The 18,000-nt window shown below is 39.2% G+C and overlaps 1 protein-coding gene across 4 annotated transcripts in view; it reads right to left on the bottom strand.

The window, feature by feature from the left end:
* LOC126236292 (probable tRNA (guanine(26)-N(2))-dimethyltransferase) overlaps positions 1 to 18,000 on the bottom strand; it is a 73,965-nt gene that overhangs the window by 31,983 nt on the left and 23,982 nt on the right. For all 4 annotated transcript variants that reach the window (XM_049945482.1, XM_049945480.1, XM_049945481.1 and 1 more), the window contains 2 exons: positions 7,121 to 7,283; positions 2,748 to 2,962 (listed from right to left, as the gene is read on the bottom strand). In XM_049945482.1, the coding sequence (XP_049801439.1) occupies positions 2,748 to 2,962; positions 7,121 to 7,283 (378 nt within the window). The remainder of the gene's footprint in view (positions 1 to 2,747; positions 2,963 to 7,120; positions 7,284 to 18,000) is intronic.

Here is an 18,000-nt window from a genome sequence, read left to right on the forward strand (position 1 = left end):
CTTTTATCTAATCATACATTTCATCAAGCTCTCTGTCATCTGCGGAGCTAGTTGGCATATAAACTTGTACTACTGTGGTAGGCATGGGCTTCGTGTCTATCTTTGCTACAATAATGCGTTCACTATGATGTTCGTATTAGCTTACCCACACTCCTATTTTTTTTTATTCTGTACTAAACCTACTCCTGCATTACCCCTATTTGATTTTGTATTTATAACCCTGTATTCATCTGACCAGAAGTCTTGCTCCTCCTGCCACCAAACTTCACTAATTCCCATTATATATATTTTCACCTATCCATTTCCATTTTTAAATTTTCTAATCTACCTGCCCGATTAAGGGATCCGACATTCCATGCTCCGACACGTAGGATGCCAGTTTTCTTTCTCCTGATAATGATGCTCTCCTGAGTAGTCCCTGCCTGAAGATCTGAATGGGGGACTATTTTACTTCCAGAATATTTTACCCAAGAGGATGCCATCATCATTTAACCATACAAGGTTGTCTTATACTCAGGTAAATACAGTAATAAGTAATTCCTATAGTTTCACTAAGTAAGGTGGAGCTAATGACCCTATTTCATATAGTGACAGGTGACATCAAAGCATTTGTTCCATATATACATGTGGAAACATTCTGGTTAGTGGAGCTTCTGAAGTGGAGTTTCTGATGCATCTCAATTTTTATGACTTAATATTTCCTGAAACATGTGTTGTACAATGATATAATTTTGCAGGTACATTCAGTGGTGTGTGGCTTCTGTCTAGAAAGTGTGTGGTGAATAGAGTTTGTAGTAAAAAAAAGTAATAAATTAAAAAGATATTCCTGATGCTGAAGTTTTACTGCAATAACAGTGAAAACTCAAATACGTTTTAAATTATGCATAAAATTTATTGGAAGTCACTAAGTACACTCATTCTCAAATACTGGATGAATATAGTCGGTAACTTGCATGCCTTGTATAACACAGCCCCAAGACATATACATTTTCCAACTTTAATACTGTAATTATTGTGTTAATTTTTTAACATAAGATATACCTCTTAATGAGTGAATTATGACAGCATATTAAATGGTTAAATATAGTCAATAATTATACAAAATACTGATGATCACATTTTTGTTGTCCCTGGAAGCCATTAGATAGTGAAGCTGCAACAGGAACCATGTGACTGTTTTAACTGTTTCATAATAAATATATGTACCTCTTGCTTAATCAAAACACATTTTCATCTGAGTGAAACTATAAAGAATCTAGATGCATGGTACTGACAAGGGAACCTCCCCATCGCACCCCCCTCAGATTTAGTTATAAGTTGGCACAGTGGATAAGCCTTGAAAAACTGAACACAGATCATTCGAGAAAACAGGAAGGAGTTGTGTGGAACTATGAAAAAAATAAGCAAAATATACAAACTGAGTAGTCCATGTGCAAGATAGGCAACATCAAGGATAACGTGAGCTTAGGAGAGCCGTGGTCAGCTTAGCAACTGCGGAACGAGAGGTCCTTGGTTCAAATCTTCCCTCGTGTGAAAATTTTTCTTCCTTGATTTTCGCAAAGTTATTATCTGTCCGTTCGTTCATTGACGTCTCTGTCCACTGTAATAAGTTTAGTGTCTATGTTTTGCGACCGCACTGCAAACTTACAGTTCGGAAAATATTCATTGACCTTGTTATTGAAGTCACGAGCTATATTTGCTGGATTCATATTGTCCACGGAATACATCTCTTGTATTTAATGCTCTCCCGTCCAAAGTAGCGAACAGTCAACTCCCAGCCAGGGAGCCTCGTTAGCAGGAATACTCCTCTTCCGTGCGCTGTTGTCGACTGACGTCGTGTGTTTCGATGTTTGTTTAGATGTAGCGTCCCCATACTAAGGCGCAGTTACCTCGCATCAGACGGACGGACAGATAATAATTGTCTGAAAATAAAAAAAATAAACTCTTCACTCGAGGGTAGACTTGAACCAAGGACCTCTTGAACCGCAGCTGCTCACGCTAACCACGGGACCACGACACTCCTGAGCTCACTTCATCCTTGATGTTGCCTATCTTGCACATGGACAACTCAGTTTGTATATTTTGCTATTTTTTTCATAGTTCCACACAACTTCTTCCTGTTTTCTCGATTGATCTGCGTTTAGTTTTTCAAGGCCTATCCACTGTGCCAACTTATAACTAAATCTGAGTGGGGTGCGATGGGGAGGTTCCCTTGTGAGTATCGTGTAACCTCACAAAACATTAAATAGTTGTAGTATAACTGACTAATGGGGCGCAACTACATTAAGGTGTATGATCTCCACTCTTTACAGGAAGATGCGGCAGTAACTGTGATCACAAAATGATATTGTGATGTGCCACATAATTTTGGTGGCGCAAACTGGATGAACTTATCTCCAGTTTCAACAGCATATTTTTTCACATTTCTCAGCATTCATTATCTTCCAATTCTAGGGCTTAAAACTTTTACTGATTTGTATGTACAATATTAAGAAACCAACTCAAATAACATCATACCATACTGCTAAGTCAGGCTCCTATGGCGCAGTTCTCTATGTAAATTGTAACAATCTATTAAGATAACCTTCAGTTTGTTTAGGGCACCTACTTTTGTCCTGTTGTTAATACTCGTTTATTGTTAGTAGATTTTAAGGCAGTTAGAACCCATAACATAATTTTAGTCACAACAGATTAAACTAGATTTTATATGAGCACAAGTCTTACAGATTAATGCTGCTAACACAAACCTGAAATGAAGAAGAGACATTGTTTCTGAGCGAATAGTAGAACACAATTTGTCTACTGTATAATACAATGGAACATCCGGCAATTCTTCGCTCACTAGAGCCAACATACCCTGCATTCGCTTTTTGGTACCAAATTCACGTTCTTGTACAATGGTCTCTAGCTTTGATACGAAGTCCATGTCATGTATGTTGGCTCTCCAAACAGGACCCCCAATCTGTTGGTATACAATGACAAACAATAAGTGATGACTAAGGACATTATCCAATGAAAACAGTAGAGTGAAGCACGGGTTTAATATTAGTTGCCTAGTACAGTTTTCAAATGGTTTATCAATTATTTGTGTCATATTATTGCACTTCAATTGATTGTAAAACATGTTGCCATACATTCAAATCATTTTCAGAATAAAAGGTTTGTTTGTTAAAAACCTTGTATTTGTGCATTAATTTCATGGATTTTTTTTCTAAAAATGTTTCCCAGTGATAAAAAATGAAATTAAAGTAATAAGGAGGAGGTTATTACTTTTCTTTTCTTAGAAAATCAAGACTAGAATTCTCAGTGGATGTGGATATAGCACTGATATGTCTACAATGATAACGACTGCAATGTAGGTCAAATGTCTATGATGCTCTGGTGAATGTGGAAGATTTTGTTCTATATAGCAGGTGGTTTCGAAGTTCTACATATATGAAGAATATCAAACTGCACATTGGCTCATCACTCATATTCTCTACCATACTGTTTCAAGATACGTGGTGGCCTCACTGCCTTCTCTGATCAAATCTGCCGAATGTGTCACAAGCATAAATGAATTGTTTTGTAACTCTTCCGTCAATTGCCCCCCCCCCCCAAAAAAAAAATCCCCCCTCCCCTCCAACATCTTTTCTAGTTGTAAATGAAAACATGCCTTTCATTTGCATCTATATGAGGATAAAGCATTTCTTTTTTTTTGGGAGAGAGGAAGCTAAGTTAAGATACCATCCACAGATGCCATCAGACACAATGCACTAGCACACACTTTGATAAAGAGAGAAGGAAATTCAGCTGTTAACTTGGCTGCAGAAAAGGTCTGGGATTAGTCTGAAGTGGCCTAAGAAACACACACAAAAATATTAATGAACCATCTTGCTTGTTTAAAATTTGCAGTATCTGTATAGAATTTTATCAGCAAATAGAATTAAAACTTGGGAAATAGCATAAAGATCGTATGAAATTGTTGTGTTCTAAACAAAGATGGGACTATAAAGTTTTCACACAAGAGCGAATCAATACATTCACCTGAAATGCAGCACAAACAATTACTTTTACTAGAACAGAAGGAAACAAAGAAGGGAGCTGCGACCAGCTAAATGTCAGAATAGTTAGTGTAGGATATTTTACTACACAACAATTAGAACTATAGTTGTAGCAGATACTGATACAATTACAGTATGTGATACTACCTGATGTCAGATGGAAGGACAACAGACTGCTAAATAAAAGTTAAATAGATACAATTAAAGAATTTCACATTTGATAAAAGGGAGGAAATAATCAATAAGTAATGTTGAAAGTTAATAATAGAGAAAATATACAACCACTGAATCTGGAAAGAGGATGATAAAGTGATACGAGGTGTGGCTAGAAAAAAACCGGACTAGTACTGGTGAAACAATAAAACGAATGCAATAAGGCTGAAAGTCGCGTGGCCTGTCACGTGACTCTCGCTCCGCCTACTGCTCGAGTTTCATCTGCCTCCTGCACTCAGTCTGCCCGTGGCGTCTGTTTTAAGTAGTTGACGTTTTGTCTGTGCGTCGGAAAATGTTGAGTGTACAGAAAGAACAGCGTGTTAACATCAAATTTTGTTTCAAACTAGGAAAATCTGCAAGTGAAACGTTTGTAATGTTACAACAAGTGTACGGCGATGATTGTTTATCGCGAACACAAGTGTTTGAGTGGTTTAAACGATTTAAAGATGGCCGCGAAGACACCAGTGATGACACTCGCACTGGCAGACCATTGTCAGCAAAAACTGATGCAAACATTGAAAAAATCGGTTAACTTGTTTGACAAGATCGCCGTTTAACAATCAGAGCAGTGTCTGAGTTAACAGGAGTTGACAAGGAAAGTGTTAGGCAGATTCTTCATGAAAGTTTCAACATGAACAAAGTGTGTTCAAAAATGGTTCCAAAGTGTCTCACAATTGAACAGAAGGAACGCCAAAGAATGATTTGTTCTGACATCCTGGAAACTCCTGTTAACTCAGACACTGCTCTGATTGTTAAACGGCGATCTTGTCGAACAAGTTTACCGATTCTTTCAATGTTTGCATCAGTTTTTGCTGACAATGGTCTGCCAGTGCGAGTGTCATCACTGGTGTCTTCGCGGCCATCTTTAAATCGTTTAAACCACTCAAACACTTGTGTTCGCGATAAACAATCATCGCCGTACACTTGTTGTAACATTACAAACGTTTCACTTGCAGATATTCCTAGTTTGAAACAAAATTTGATGTTAACACGCTGTTCTTTCTGTACACTCAACATTTTCCGACGCACAGACAAAACGTCAACTACTTAAAACAGACGCCACGGGCAGACTGAGTGCAGGAGGCAGATGAAACTCGAGCAGTAGGCGGAGCGAGAGTCACGTGACAGGCCACGCGACTTTCAGCCTTATTGCATTCGTTTTATTGTTTCACCAGTACTAGTCCGGTTTTTTTCTAGCCACACCTCGTATATGATATTAACTCTTGGAAACAGTAAAAAAAGAATAATAATGTGATATTGGAACACAAACAACAAATTGATGAAGACAACTACTCCTCATATACTGAAGCCAATAAGCTGTAGATAGGCACAGGATACTGCTGGTGATAGATATGTTTCTCCCCATACTTTAAAAATATCCCAGGTGCACGACCTACTGCACAACCACCTAATATTTCAGCTCTGTCACTAGTATTTCCTACCTCACCTAGGATGCCATCAAGCAAGATGTGCTTTGGCTCTATCTTCTAATGAATCTCCATCATTTGCATACAGCTCAGCATTCATTGATCATGCCAGAAGTAGGACCACCTGCGACAGCAGCCACCCATGTCACTGAAATCACTGCACTGTATTTTACATATGACCAAAAACCAACAATCACTATGATGAATGACCAAAACCAAATTGTAGCCAGGCCACACACACACACACACACACACACACACACACACACACACACACACACACACACACACACACACACACACATTTTCCCAAAAATATCAGTATTGTAGACTGTCCAATTGGATAGTGACCTTACAACATATTCTTCATTCCCATGGCCTCCTCTATGATTAAAATCACCCCTAATCATGTTTTCCATTTACGCCTCACTCATATTCCCATAACCTTTCAATTTTACAGCATCATCTTAGATCACCCATGTCATTCATGTAACCCTTTCTCTCACTCTGCACCCTTCACCTTCCAACTCTATTATTCTCTTTGCAATTATCATAGTGGTGCCCTACCCAGCTGCTTCATCCTGCTGCATCACAGGTGGCACTCAATTTCCCAGATCATACCTACAATGTTCCTCATGATCCTTGTAACTTCATATTCTGCTACACCTCCCTCTTCCCACATCATGTCTCTTCTATGTCCACAGTATCCACTCATACTGAGATCACTACCCCTTCCAATTTGGGCACCCTGCTGGGAGAGCAAGTCTTTTGCCTGTGCAAGCTTTGCAAGTTTGATTACTAGTTGTGTTTATAAAATCCTTTAGAGAACTAACAATCACATTCTTTTCAATGTGCCACTTTACTGTTCAATGTGTCCTCTGTACTTCTACAGACATATTTTTAAAATTTCTCTCTTTCATTAAAAAGTCAACTGCTCATCAATTATTTCTTCACATTGACAATACTTGATGGTGGTACTATTCAAGTGTAAATTAATGTAAAATTTTCATAAATCAATCCACAAGACATCCCTTTACAGATATCTTTTCTGGTAATACAATGGATAAAGTTTCAAAAGATCCACAGTAGTACAGACTTTGTGTGACGTTAGATTTGGGGCATACAGTCACACAAAATCCATTTCTTCAACTGATACATCAATCTAAAGATATACAGTTCAAATATTATTGAAGAAATGAAGGTTTCTCACCTGCAGACCCAAAATCTAATGGATTAGTCAGTGTACAACAAAACATGAAAATGCATATCACCTTTATGACCATAAATGGTACAGAGTATTTGCATTAACATAACTCACTTAAAACCACTACAACTAAGTTGGTAACAAATGTAACTACTAGTCTCAAAATGTTACTTTATTATGTACAGTCTAAGGAGCTACTTTTAAAAGGAAAGAAAGTAGTTAGCTCAACGTACACGATGTTTATGGCCACAGTGTTCACATGTTACACCAACAGAAGGTGCACTTGGAAGAGAGAACTTGTCAATGTGTGGTTTGTCTGGATGTTGATGAACAAGACCCAAGGGCTGCAGAGTGACTGACTCACATCCTACGCAAGTGAATACCATTGCCAGCTTGCTGAAACATTTGAAAGATTGAACACAAACGAAGTAAGTTTTTAAACATATCTCTTAGAGTACAATTAATTACAGCATAATACAGCTTTAATGGAAATCATTTACATTGCTGTCCATCAATTCACTGAATGTGGGAATGCTAACTGATATTGTTACAATTCTAATATATTCTGTCACATATATCACGAGGTGTTGCAAGCTGCAAATCTATATATACTGAGTGTTTCAGAATTCCTATTACAAGTTTTTACAGACTGTATGAGGTTTGTCCATAAAGGAATGAAACTGGGTCTGGCAAAAATAATTTATTGATTCAATCAGTACGTATTGTTAAAATTCTTCAAAATACTCTCCTGGGAGCATCCGTATCCATGACCAGGTCACTAATGTATGTTGGTGTGGTGGTGCTCGATCTAGGGGTAAGACGGTTCAAATCCTGTGATGCTATTGATGGTGAACTGTCTGTCTGAGGGAGACATTACACACACAACACACACATATAAAAAAAAAGAAATACCTCTCCTTGGGCACCAATGCGATCCTTAAGCTGCAAAGCCTCCCTGGAAGTCAGTTGCTATAAACTCTTTCTGAGACTCTGTGGTAACCCATTGCATGACGGTAACACTGGCGAAAAGGCTTCTCTTGAGCTTTGGAACAGAAAAAAGTCTGGTGGTCTCATGCCAAGGTTGCAACACCTATCTGGGCCTGGAAGGTGGTCATAATGCAGGTGGTGTAGGCTGGAACATTGTCACAGTGGAACCTTTGCCCACTGTCATGAGGAGCTTCTGCCATGACAAAATATCAGTAACAGCTTTTGCACCATGCACTCCTCAATGTGTCAGAGCTTGGGCACAACTGTCGCCCGTTGCATTGCTTGGCTTGGAGTGCCTACCATGAAAAACCCTGCTGCAGAGCACGCTGCTGGTGACTGGAGTGCTACCCAGCGGCCCATCTTTTTACTTTATGGACAATCTATGTAGAGGGGACCTAGTAGATAATGTTTTGATAAGGGACCCTTGTTCTGAAATGTATCATTTGGACATGAAATAAATTTGAAGAGTGGAACACTCACAAATCTCCCACCTCATGGTACACACACACAGACTGGGCAGAGAACTTAGTTGTAAGTACCTACTGTAATTGTGACTTCAACAGTCAATTGTGACTTTTCACCAGCCAACAACAATGGCTGTTAGAAACTGGTACTTTCACAACTAGGAAGGTAAACTGTAGTGCTCCACGGATGTGCCACACTCTTGACTTTGAAGGGGACATGCTTTGTCACATAGAAGACAAGCTGACAAGTACCCAAAACATTGCCCATACCACAGTCTTATGTAGAGCACACAGGTTAGAGCTCATTCTCTCCACTGTATGTGTATCATGAAGTGGGTAATTTGAAAGTGATCTGATCTTCAAACTTTCTTTACATCTAAATGGTATATTTCCAGACATGCATTCCTTATCGAAACTTTATCCACTAAGTCCCTCTATAGACCCTTCATGCATACAATAGGAAATGTGAAACACCCTTTGTGTGTGACAGTCTCCAAGCATGCATACAACAGGTCACATAGCAAGATCTTGCAGGGCAAGGAACAAATGTAGTGTGCACCTAATACAGGGTATTCCAAAATGATCTTTAGAACTTTGATCTCTCTCTCTCTCTCTCTCTCTCTCTCTCTCTCTCTCTCTCTCTGTCTCCCTATTAGGTTATTTACTGGTGAAACCGCTGTTTCCTAGCAAATGAAACAGCGTGTGGAATAGATAGAAACCAAATCTGACAACCAGATCTAGTGGAACTTCTGGACACTATACAGAAACACATGATGACCTCAGATCCACCTGTCAGACAATGGTGCATAAGATTCATGTAATCTGCAAGTGGCATAAATAGAACAAGTTCCAGGCAGCCAATCATGAGTTACGCAGATCTGGAACAGGCATTTATCTTGAGATCAATCACATCAATCCTTCAAGTGTCTCGATAGCTGCAGCTACCACCAACCATGATGCACAGGGTGCTACATAAGAGACTTAAGCTTCAAGCCTACAAGATTCAAATACTGTATGTGCTTCAATCTGATGATAGGCCAAAGCACAAATCATTTGCAGTTCGATTCCATGTTATGTCAACGATGACCCAGACTATCTGAAGGAGGTGATATTCATGGATGAAGCTTGCTTTCATGTATCCAGGAAGGTAAACTGATACAATGTAAGGATCTGGGGCTATGAGACCTCACTTTAGCACAGAAATTGTATATGACAGTCCAGAAGTAAATGTGTGGTGTTGTCTGCTTCACGGCTGTGTGGTGGGACCATTTTTCTTTGGAGAGACCTCAATAACCTCAACTGTTATCTGGACATGGTGCAACAGTTTACATTTCCACAGATCGAAGAATTGCAAACTGACATCATGCTCCAGCAGGTTGGTGCCCCTTCTTACCAGGCCTTGATCATCAGGAGGGTTGTAGACGACACATTTCCAAGTTACTAGATAGGTAGAAGAGAATCCCTTTCCTTGCTCCCAAGGCCTCTACACATAATCCCATTAAAAATAAAAAATAAAAACATAAGATTAAATTGAAAGCACCTTCATCCATCTATATTCTGAATGTAATTTTTATTTATGCGGCCAGTTTCGGTGTTTCATTATGCCATCTTCAGGTCCCCTGACCAACATGTAGGAGAATCCCACCTCATGTGCGGTTGAAATAGTGGCCAGCATTAAGTAACTGGTATCTGTAGACTTCTAGTTTCAACAGCATGATTCCTTCATCCATCAATTGAAAGCAAGCACAATCAAAATATAGATGGCTGGATGTGTTTTCAATTTTACATTTTATACTTAACAGCTTAAGTCCCTCAACCATCTTAAACAAAAATGGACTTATAGACACATAATACCATTAATTTTTTCTCTTTGGGGCTTTGTGAAAGATACTGTCTACCAAAGCCTGATTCAGTACCTGCAGGTACTGTGAGCTCACATCAGAGCAGCAATTGCACATATAAATGAGGACATGCTAGGCCACAGGAACTGGAATATCACTTACAAGAGAACATTCTCAAGTGTCAATAAATGATTTTGATAACACTTGGCTGGTGTGCAGAGGGAGCAAATTAATGCAAAATGTATTTTTCTGTTTGTGTCCAATTTCGCTTTTAAGGAGTAAAACACACACCAGAAGGTATTTTGTCATAGTGGATTAGGAGGGAGTATCTTCAAAACAATTGTATATAAAAATGTTTCTTATACAAAAGTTGATATGTAAGTAACGTCCTTGAAAATGGTATGATCAAATTTTGTAATCATTTGAAATTTTGTAAAGTACCCAATCACCATCAATTAATTTTGAAAAATGAAAACTTTTCTAAAAACATAAATTAAAGCAGCTTTCGAGCTACATAATTCCATTTTTAATATAAAGCTGGTTTCTGAAATACCATTTTTGAAAAATATGCTGAATACAATGTGGTGTCAAGAGTATTTTCAATATATGAGAGTCAAAGTGTGTCTCCCCCCCCCCCCCCCCCTCACACACAAACCATCCACCTTTTCATAGTTTTAAAATAAACTAATGGGGAGTTTGGACTGAGAATTTAAGAATCTATTTTTGAAGCCCCAAATATCATAGTGACAGTATCAAAACCTGGTAAAGAAACATCTGATAAGGTCAGATATTTGAAACATGTTTGGGGCAGTCAGTGTGAAAAACCAGATCTCCAGTTGCTTTCTAGTTCACCTTTATCTCTCCCCATATATTTTTATTTTCATTTTCATTTCAGCCTCATGTTACACTTTCCACCTTCTAATACCATGTCATCCTCACAACACCCCCACAACGACCCCATTAAGTTTTATTTACATTCCCTCCGCAAACATGCCTTTGCCCTAGCCAGGTTACGCTCCCATATTTTATTTTCTCAGTCTTGTCTGACATTTGGCATTACCCCCAAAGGCCTCACACTTAAAGTTCCCATCTCTGGCTGCAACCCTTCTTTCCATCAGTCCCTATACCAATTCCAAACTGAACAATCCACTGCCCTCACCCACCTAATCCTTCACCTACTACACAAAAAGCGAAAGCTTGAATTTTGTGTGTATGTTTGTGTGTCTATCAACCTGCCAGCGCTTTCGTTTGGTAAGTCACATCATCTTTGTTTTTAGATATAAAAAACATACTAATTTACACATTTTAGGTACATTTTAGACTGCTTGTTGAGCGTGAGCAAAACGTTCCACGCGCAAGCAATTGTGTAACTTTTAAAGATGCAAGTTTTCGCGGGTTAACACAGATTATTATTTTTTTTTTTAAATTCAGAATCAGAAATATTAATATGCAGTATTTCCAATGAGGTTTACACCCACAAAAAGCTGCAAAATGCTAGTAAGAAAGAATTAAGATTTCTTGCAAAAATTTTTTTAAAAAAGCAGTTGTTTGTATACATGAGAATTAAGGACAATAAGCTTTAGACTACTTTTTCAAACTGCATAATATTTATTTCAACAGCAGACTCTACAACACAAAGTACCCTAATATTCTGATATGTGGTGCCTTTAACACAGTTTTTTTATTCTACTCTGCAATACTGTTATGTAGCATTTCCAAATAGGTTTACATCCACATAGCACTGCAAACAGCCAGTACAAAGGAATTTCTTGCAAAAATGAAAGAAAAACAGTTCTTTGTATACACCACAACTAAGGACAAAATGCTTTTGATTATTTTTTCAAACGGTATAAGAAATTAACATGACTATCAGGGTACCAAAAAAACTGTACAGCTGGCAGTTTTTATTAGACTCCAGGAGTAAATGTAAAGGCTTCTGGGGAGTTATAATAATAAAACATGGTAAGCTGCAAGTCTATATTTTACCAAAGAATGGCATTCTGTAAATTTAAGGCATAAACAACAGAAATTAAGAAACAGCATCAAGCCTAGAGGAGACATGCCTTGTGATCAAAAAACATTGTTTCACAGAAAGATCTGTAAAATTCAGCTAAAGCTTTCAATAAATTTGAAACAAAACATTTTATGTAAAGCCATTGACCACATCTGCCTGCTTAGTCATCTGCAAATGAACATTTACTTTTGTTCATAATTATATAGCACTAAGAGAAGAAGAAAAAGATCATCAGAGAATAATCCAAGGACATCGGAATTTTGGAAACCGTACTGAAATGCACAATTAGGCTGGAAGTGCACATTCGTGTCCAGATTCACACTGAAGCAGGACCCTATTTGGTATTAAGCTTTTCAGTGTGTTTCTCGGATGCCAATTTTCTTAGAGTAACATGTACTGTATTATCTAGTGTTTGGTTCTTTATTATTGTGTAAGGCCAAACATGCCAGAAGATGAAAATGTGCACTTGAAATTCAGTGAACAGTTGAATCTAGCCAATAGTGTGAAATGAACCACATTGTTTCAAATAAACCGACTGCCTCTGTGGAAAAGATCAATAAAAGCCAAATTCCTTTAGCAAACTGACAAAAATAATTTCATTCTTCTTCAAGATGTAACTAATAACATATTTTGGTCTTCAGTAATTATGTGAATCTATTTTAATTCACTTGATATCTCTCAGCAACAGAAATTCGTTTTGTAAATGAAAACAGCAAAATCCTGAAACATAAACACAGGCCACATGGAGATCCCCGGCCTCCTACACTACAACTCAGACTGCTCTGCACACACGTGAATCTCGCAGCTTGGACACACCACAAAAATTTTTCCAGGTAGCATGTTGTTGCTTGCTGCTACTGCTTATACAGCTCAAGTGTAGCATAGTCTTCATCCTGGAGCCTTTGGCACATTTGACTGTCAGCAGACGCTTCCATGGGCACTGTGTTTTGTTGTTGTAAATCGTGCATTTTCTTGTTATTTGCTCATTTATGCTTTATTGCTGCAGTATTATTCTGCAATACCAAGGTACAGGAAAATTCTGTCTTAATGTATCATTTCTTACCAGTCAAATTAAGGAAAAAAAGAAAAAAACGGAATTTTAAAAAAATCCCATGGTTTTTTCTGATTTCTTCCCAGACAAAGAAATTTCTGGGTTTTCCCAGATTTCCTTGTCGTTTTGCGGCATGTTCACCCTGATACTGTGCAGAGGCCGATGTGAGTGAAGTTACAGTCATGTACAGGAGTGGAGTTTGGTGTGGAGCAGTTATTAGATGAGACTGAGGTGTAGAGGACTATGGGATCAAATTCCCATTTACAAAATTCACAGCAACTGATGATGGGGGAGGAAGGGCCTAACTGTCACCAGCTGTGAAGCACCTATTAAAATTGAGACACAGGAAGAGGATACTGCAGAGAGGAGTATATACTGACAGAAATAGAGGGCCAGAGTGGGAGGATACAACATAGCATGCTGGAACTACTCCACCTACTATGATTGTATTCCTACGAATAATTAACATTTTTTCTTCATTCATTCTTCACTTTTCACTCAAGTATCTACGTATTGCATATGTAATAAGTGACAGGTTCTGGCAAAATGTTAATCAGACTTCTTATCAATAAGATTTATTATTCAGATTATTCTTTTCAGTGTGTTGATACCATTAATGTATCTGCTTTTACTGGTAACCAGGTTAATTAAGAAAATATTAAGAGTTACATTTATCACTAGAGTATGTAACAGCAGATTGTGAGTGAGTTAATATGTTATTTTGGACATACTGACACTATTCATTACAAAGACTGGCACCCAGACTTCAGAGTAACATGTTTTGATTTTCCTGAAACCAATTAACTTATCAGATAATTGATGTTAAAGTTTGGAAACACCTTGATTTTTCATTGAAAATTTACCCACTGCAATAGTTAGATGCCAGCTTTTACCACTACTTTCCTTGCCCTAATTTTTATGAACTGAATGTCACCCCCCAGTAAGTAATTAAGCAGTTAATTAAGAAATTTTACAATACCTCATAAATTCCAATGTGGTGGCTGTACTCATAAATGTGTTATTCCAGTGCATGCATAAAAAAAGAGTTCATGAACTTTTACATTTTATTAATAACCCACAGATTTTGCAAGCCAAATCACTATCACAAAATAAAGGTCATTGAAATTAGCAAAATATAACCTATCAGTTTTTCATACCATTATGCAGTTTCAAAAATACTGAAGTATTCATACATAGGGTCTTTATAAGGCCAAACCCACCCAAAATCATCAGTATGTGCACCACTATTAACACATTAACAGCTCCCTGTCACTCATACTAGTAAAATTCCTGTGACCTGCACGCAATTGCATAACATCATGTAGTGGAGTCAGCATTTAGCTACTGCCATGCCCCATCTCTGCAAGAGTCAGTGGCCGATTAGCATACGAGTAACATGTAGGCCTATGTGAAATGTCATGAGACTGTGACTATTCTGCATTATGCTAAAATCCATTCTGGGACTACTCCCAACCAGCATATGTAATACCATTTAGAGAAGTCTGCTGTCATCGCTCATACTCTCAGTATTCATGCAACTTAATTAACATGTGAACTTCACCACTGACTTACGGTACTTTTCCTGCACTTCTCTTTTGAGTCTGTCTGTGAATTACTGCCATTTTGGGCATTTACTGCACGTATACAATGAATACCTATTACTTCACAATTAATAAAATATACTGGGCTATTATGCCGTGGTCAAAGGGATTTCATTTTAAAGCCTGACGTTTCGTCCCCATCTATGGAGGACATTTTCAAGGGGGATTGTAACTTTGTTGAATGTCTGACCCACACACTGGCTTGCTACTGACAGTCAGTAGCGAGCCAGGGTGTGAATTGGACATTCAATAAAACTACAATCCCTACTGAAAATGTCCTCAGCAGATGGGGACGAAACATTGCGTTTTAAAGTGAGATCCCTTTGGCTACGGCATAATAGCCTCGAATATTTTATTAATTGTGACAATTCCAGCTGTGAAAGTTTATGTTTTACTATCTATTATTTGTGTAGTTACATCACGGACCATAAGAAGTGCACTATTTTTCGTACAGTACAGCCACTGTTGTGACATTATAAGGTTAGAGATGGGTAGTAAAAATGCTCTATAGTTTTGTTCTATATGTCATCTTAGTGAAGGGGATGGTGGAGTATATTTTTTGTGTGAACGGCAACTGTCGTCAGGTGTTTGATTGATAAATATGGAAAAAGTGAGGGCTAACAAAAGAACGGTATGGTGTAAAATATATAGAGCAGTTCCTGATAACCAGTTTAGACTGTAGTAACCAAGTAAAACATGAAACCAATCCAAGTAACACAAATATAGCTTTACTCATAAACATCTCAACAATAACAGAAATAAGCCTCTCATGACTCCACACATAAAAAGAGAAAATAATCATATGGAATGTGCAACACAAGTGCCATATAGGACATCTGATATGTGTAGTACAAACTAAAAGAACATAGAGTGAGTCATCGCTACTCTGCGCTTATATAGGAGAGAGTCACCGGTAGATGGCACGGCAGAGACCGTGCTGTGTGCTAGCTTCCCACAGCACAGATGGCCTCTAGTGGCTGCGTAATGCTAATACATTGGCGGTTGATTTCAGTAAATATGCTCCATGACACTACACTTAGTGCACTCACACTTAAATGCACTAATAACATGATACAGCACACCAATCCCTCATGCAAAGAGGGTGCCCAGGTGATGGAAAGACGCCAGCAGCCCAACGAGAGATACATCCATCAGATCCCGAGTGGCAGCAGCCAGTGCCAACACTGGGGGTGGGACAATATTCTGAGTGGGTACAGCAGCATAGGGTCAGAACACGCAGAGCTGTGGGCATGCCCAAGGGTGGTAGGCCTGTGCTGAACCTGACAAAAGCATCAGGAGGTGGGTGCCATCACCATTTCTGCGTTGGCATCAGCAGACAGGGCCATGTGTGGAGGAGTGTAAATGAACCCACTGGCGACAATGGCTGAGGCGATTATGGTGAGGGGACCAGTGAAGGCGGCCAGGCCAAAACAGCAGGCTGCAGCAATGGTACCAAGGCTGAGGATGGACCAGTGCCCAGCAGATGGAACACCAGGGCACTGCCAATGGTGCGGGGATGCCTCCACAGCAGGCAATAATGGGCTTGAGGTGGAGAGTGGTGAGACGGGCTGCAGCATTGGGGGTCACACCCGTAAACCAGTAGCTTCTAGTGGCAAGCAGGGCTGTAACTGATCAAAGTGACATGCCACCAGCCCGTTGGCCATATAGACATCACAAAGGTGGTGTCCCTGGTGGCAGACAACAACAGCTGGCATCCACTTGGGCCTGTGACTAAACCCTTGCGCTCACCGGGGATCCTGGCACAAAGCGTCTGGACGAACCCAACTGTGACAGATGCAGCGCAGGCTGCTGATGATGGAAGAACATGCATGGTTGCTGGCCGTGAAGTAACTCAGTCAAACTCCACTCCCCTATAGGCATGAAGCTATATAGGTGCTCAGAAAATGGAGAAGGGCATTGTCTGGCGAAGAATCCACAACAAACTTTTTCATTTGGGACTTGAATGTACAAACTAGATATTCTGCCTCATCATTTGATAGAGGGTGGAATGGTGGAGCCATAACAGGATCAATGTCATGGTGGGGGGAAAAAAAACAATCGGAAGGTATGAGAAACAAACTGGGGTCCATTGTCAGAAACTACAATGCAAGGCAACCCTTCAATAAAAACCTCAAAAGCATACAAATTGTGACCTCAGCCAATGTCAATGGAAGTGTGAGGGTGAAACCAACAGTTTATGGTCAGTAATAAGGAAAAACTTGGAGCCATACAAAAAGCATGAAATTTCTGGAGAGTATAAACGTCGGTAGGAGCCTCTTTTTTCCCCTGACAGTAATACTGCTGGGCTGAGTGACAGATTTTGAGGTGAAAGTAACCGGTCGCTCAGAACTGTCAACATATTGGTGCACTGGAGGGGGGGGGGGGGGTTACAGAGAGTAAAGACTTCTGGCACACTTCCTTGTCTGGCATTAAACATATAATTGCCCTGTGCACCATAAAGTCTGCATAAGAGTCATTATGGCCATCAGTAACTAACTGACACTTATGGTTACGGTTGTGAAGTTTGGCTGCGCAGGGCCAGTACGACTGGTTTGGTTTCTTGCAGCATCAGTTTAATTCAACTCGCACCATTATGACATACATTCGATGGTAGCTGGACACTAAACTGCACATGTGATCAAAATAAGAGCTGCCAGTTCTTGTGAAGTGGCAAGCTGACACAGTAATTGATACACCTTATGTGGAATCCATAAAAGGAATTAACGACTTTGTATAAATTTGAGTCTTACACACCAAAATCTTTATTCATAAACCTCGGAAAAATAACAGAAATAAGCCTCTCATGACTCCACACAAAACAAGACAAAAGAATCGTACAGAAGGTGCAACTGATGTGAGCAGTATAAAGTAAAAGAACATTGTCAGAGTGAGTAAGCACTGCTCTGTGTACATACAGGTGCCAGTTGCCAGTAGATGGTGCAGTGGCAACTGTGCTGTGTGCACGCTTCCTTCAGGTAGCCTCTAGTGGGCAGCTCGTGCTGATAAACTTGGCGGTTGATTTAAGTACACATGCACAGTGACATTACTCTTGGCACACTCAAACTCATATGTACTAGTAGCAGGATACTGCATACAGAAATTTCATGAACTTTCTTCAAGGAGGCACTGAGTACAGGGGCACAAGAATAGGGATG

This window comes from Schistocerca nitens, chromosome 2 (genome assembly GCF_023898315.1).
Source record: "Schistocerca nitens isolate TAMUIC-IGC-003100 chromosome 2, iqSchNite1.1, whole genome shotgun sequence".
NCBI classification, from domain to species: domain Eukaryota; kingdom Metazoa; phylum Arthropoda; class Insecta; order Orthoptera; family Acrididae; genus Schistocerca; species Schistocerca nitens.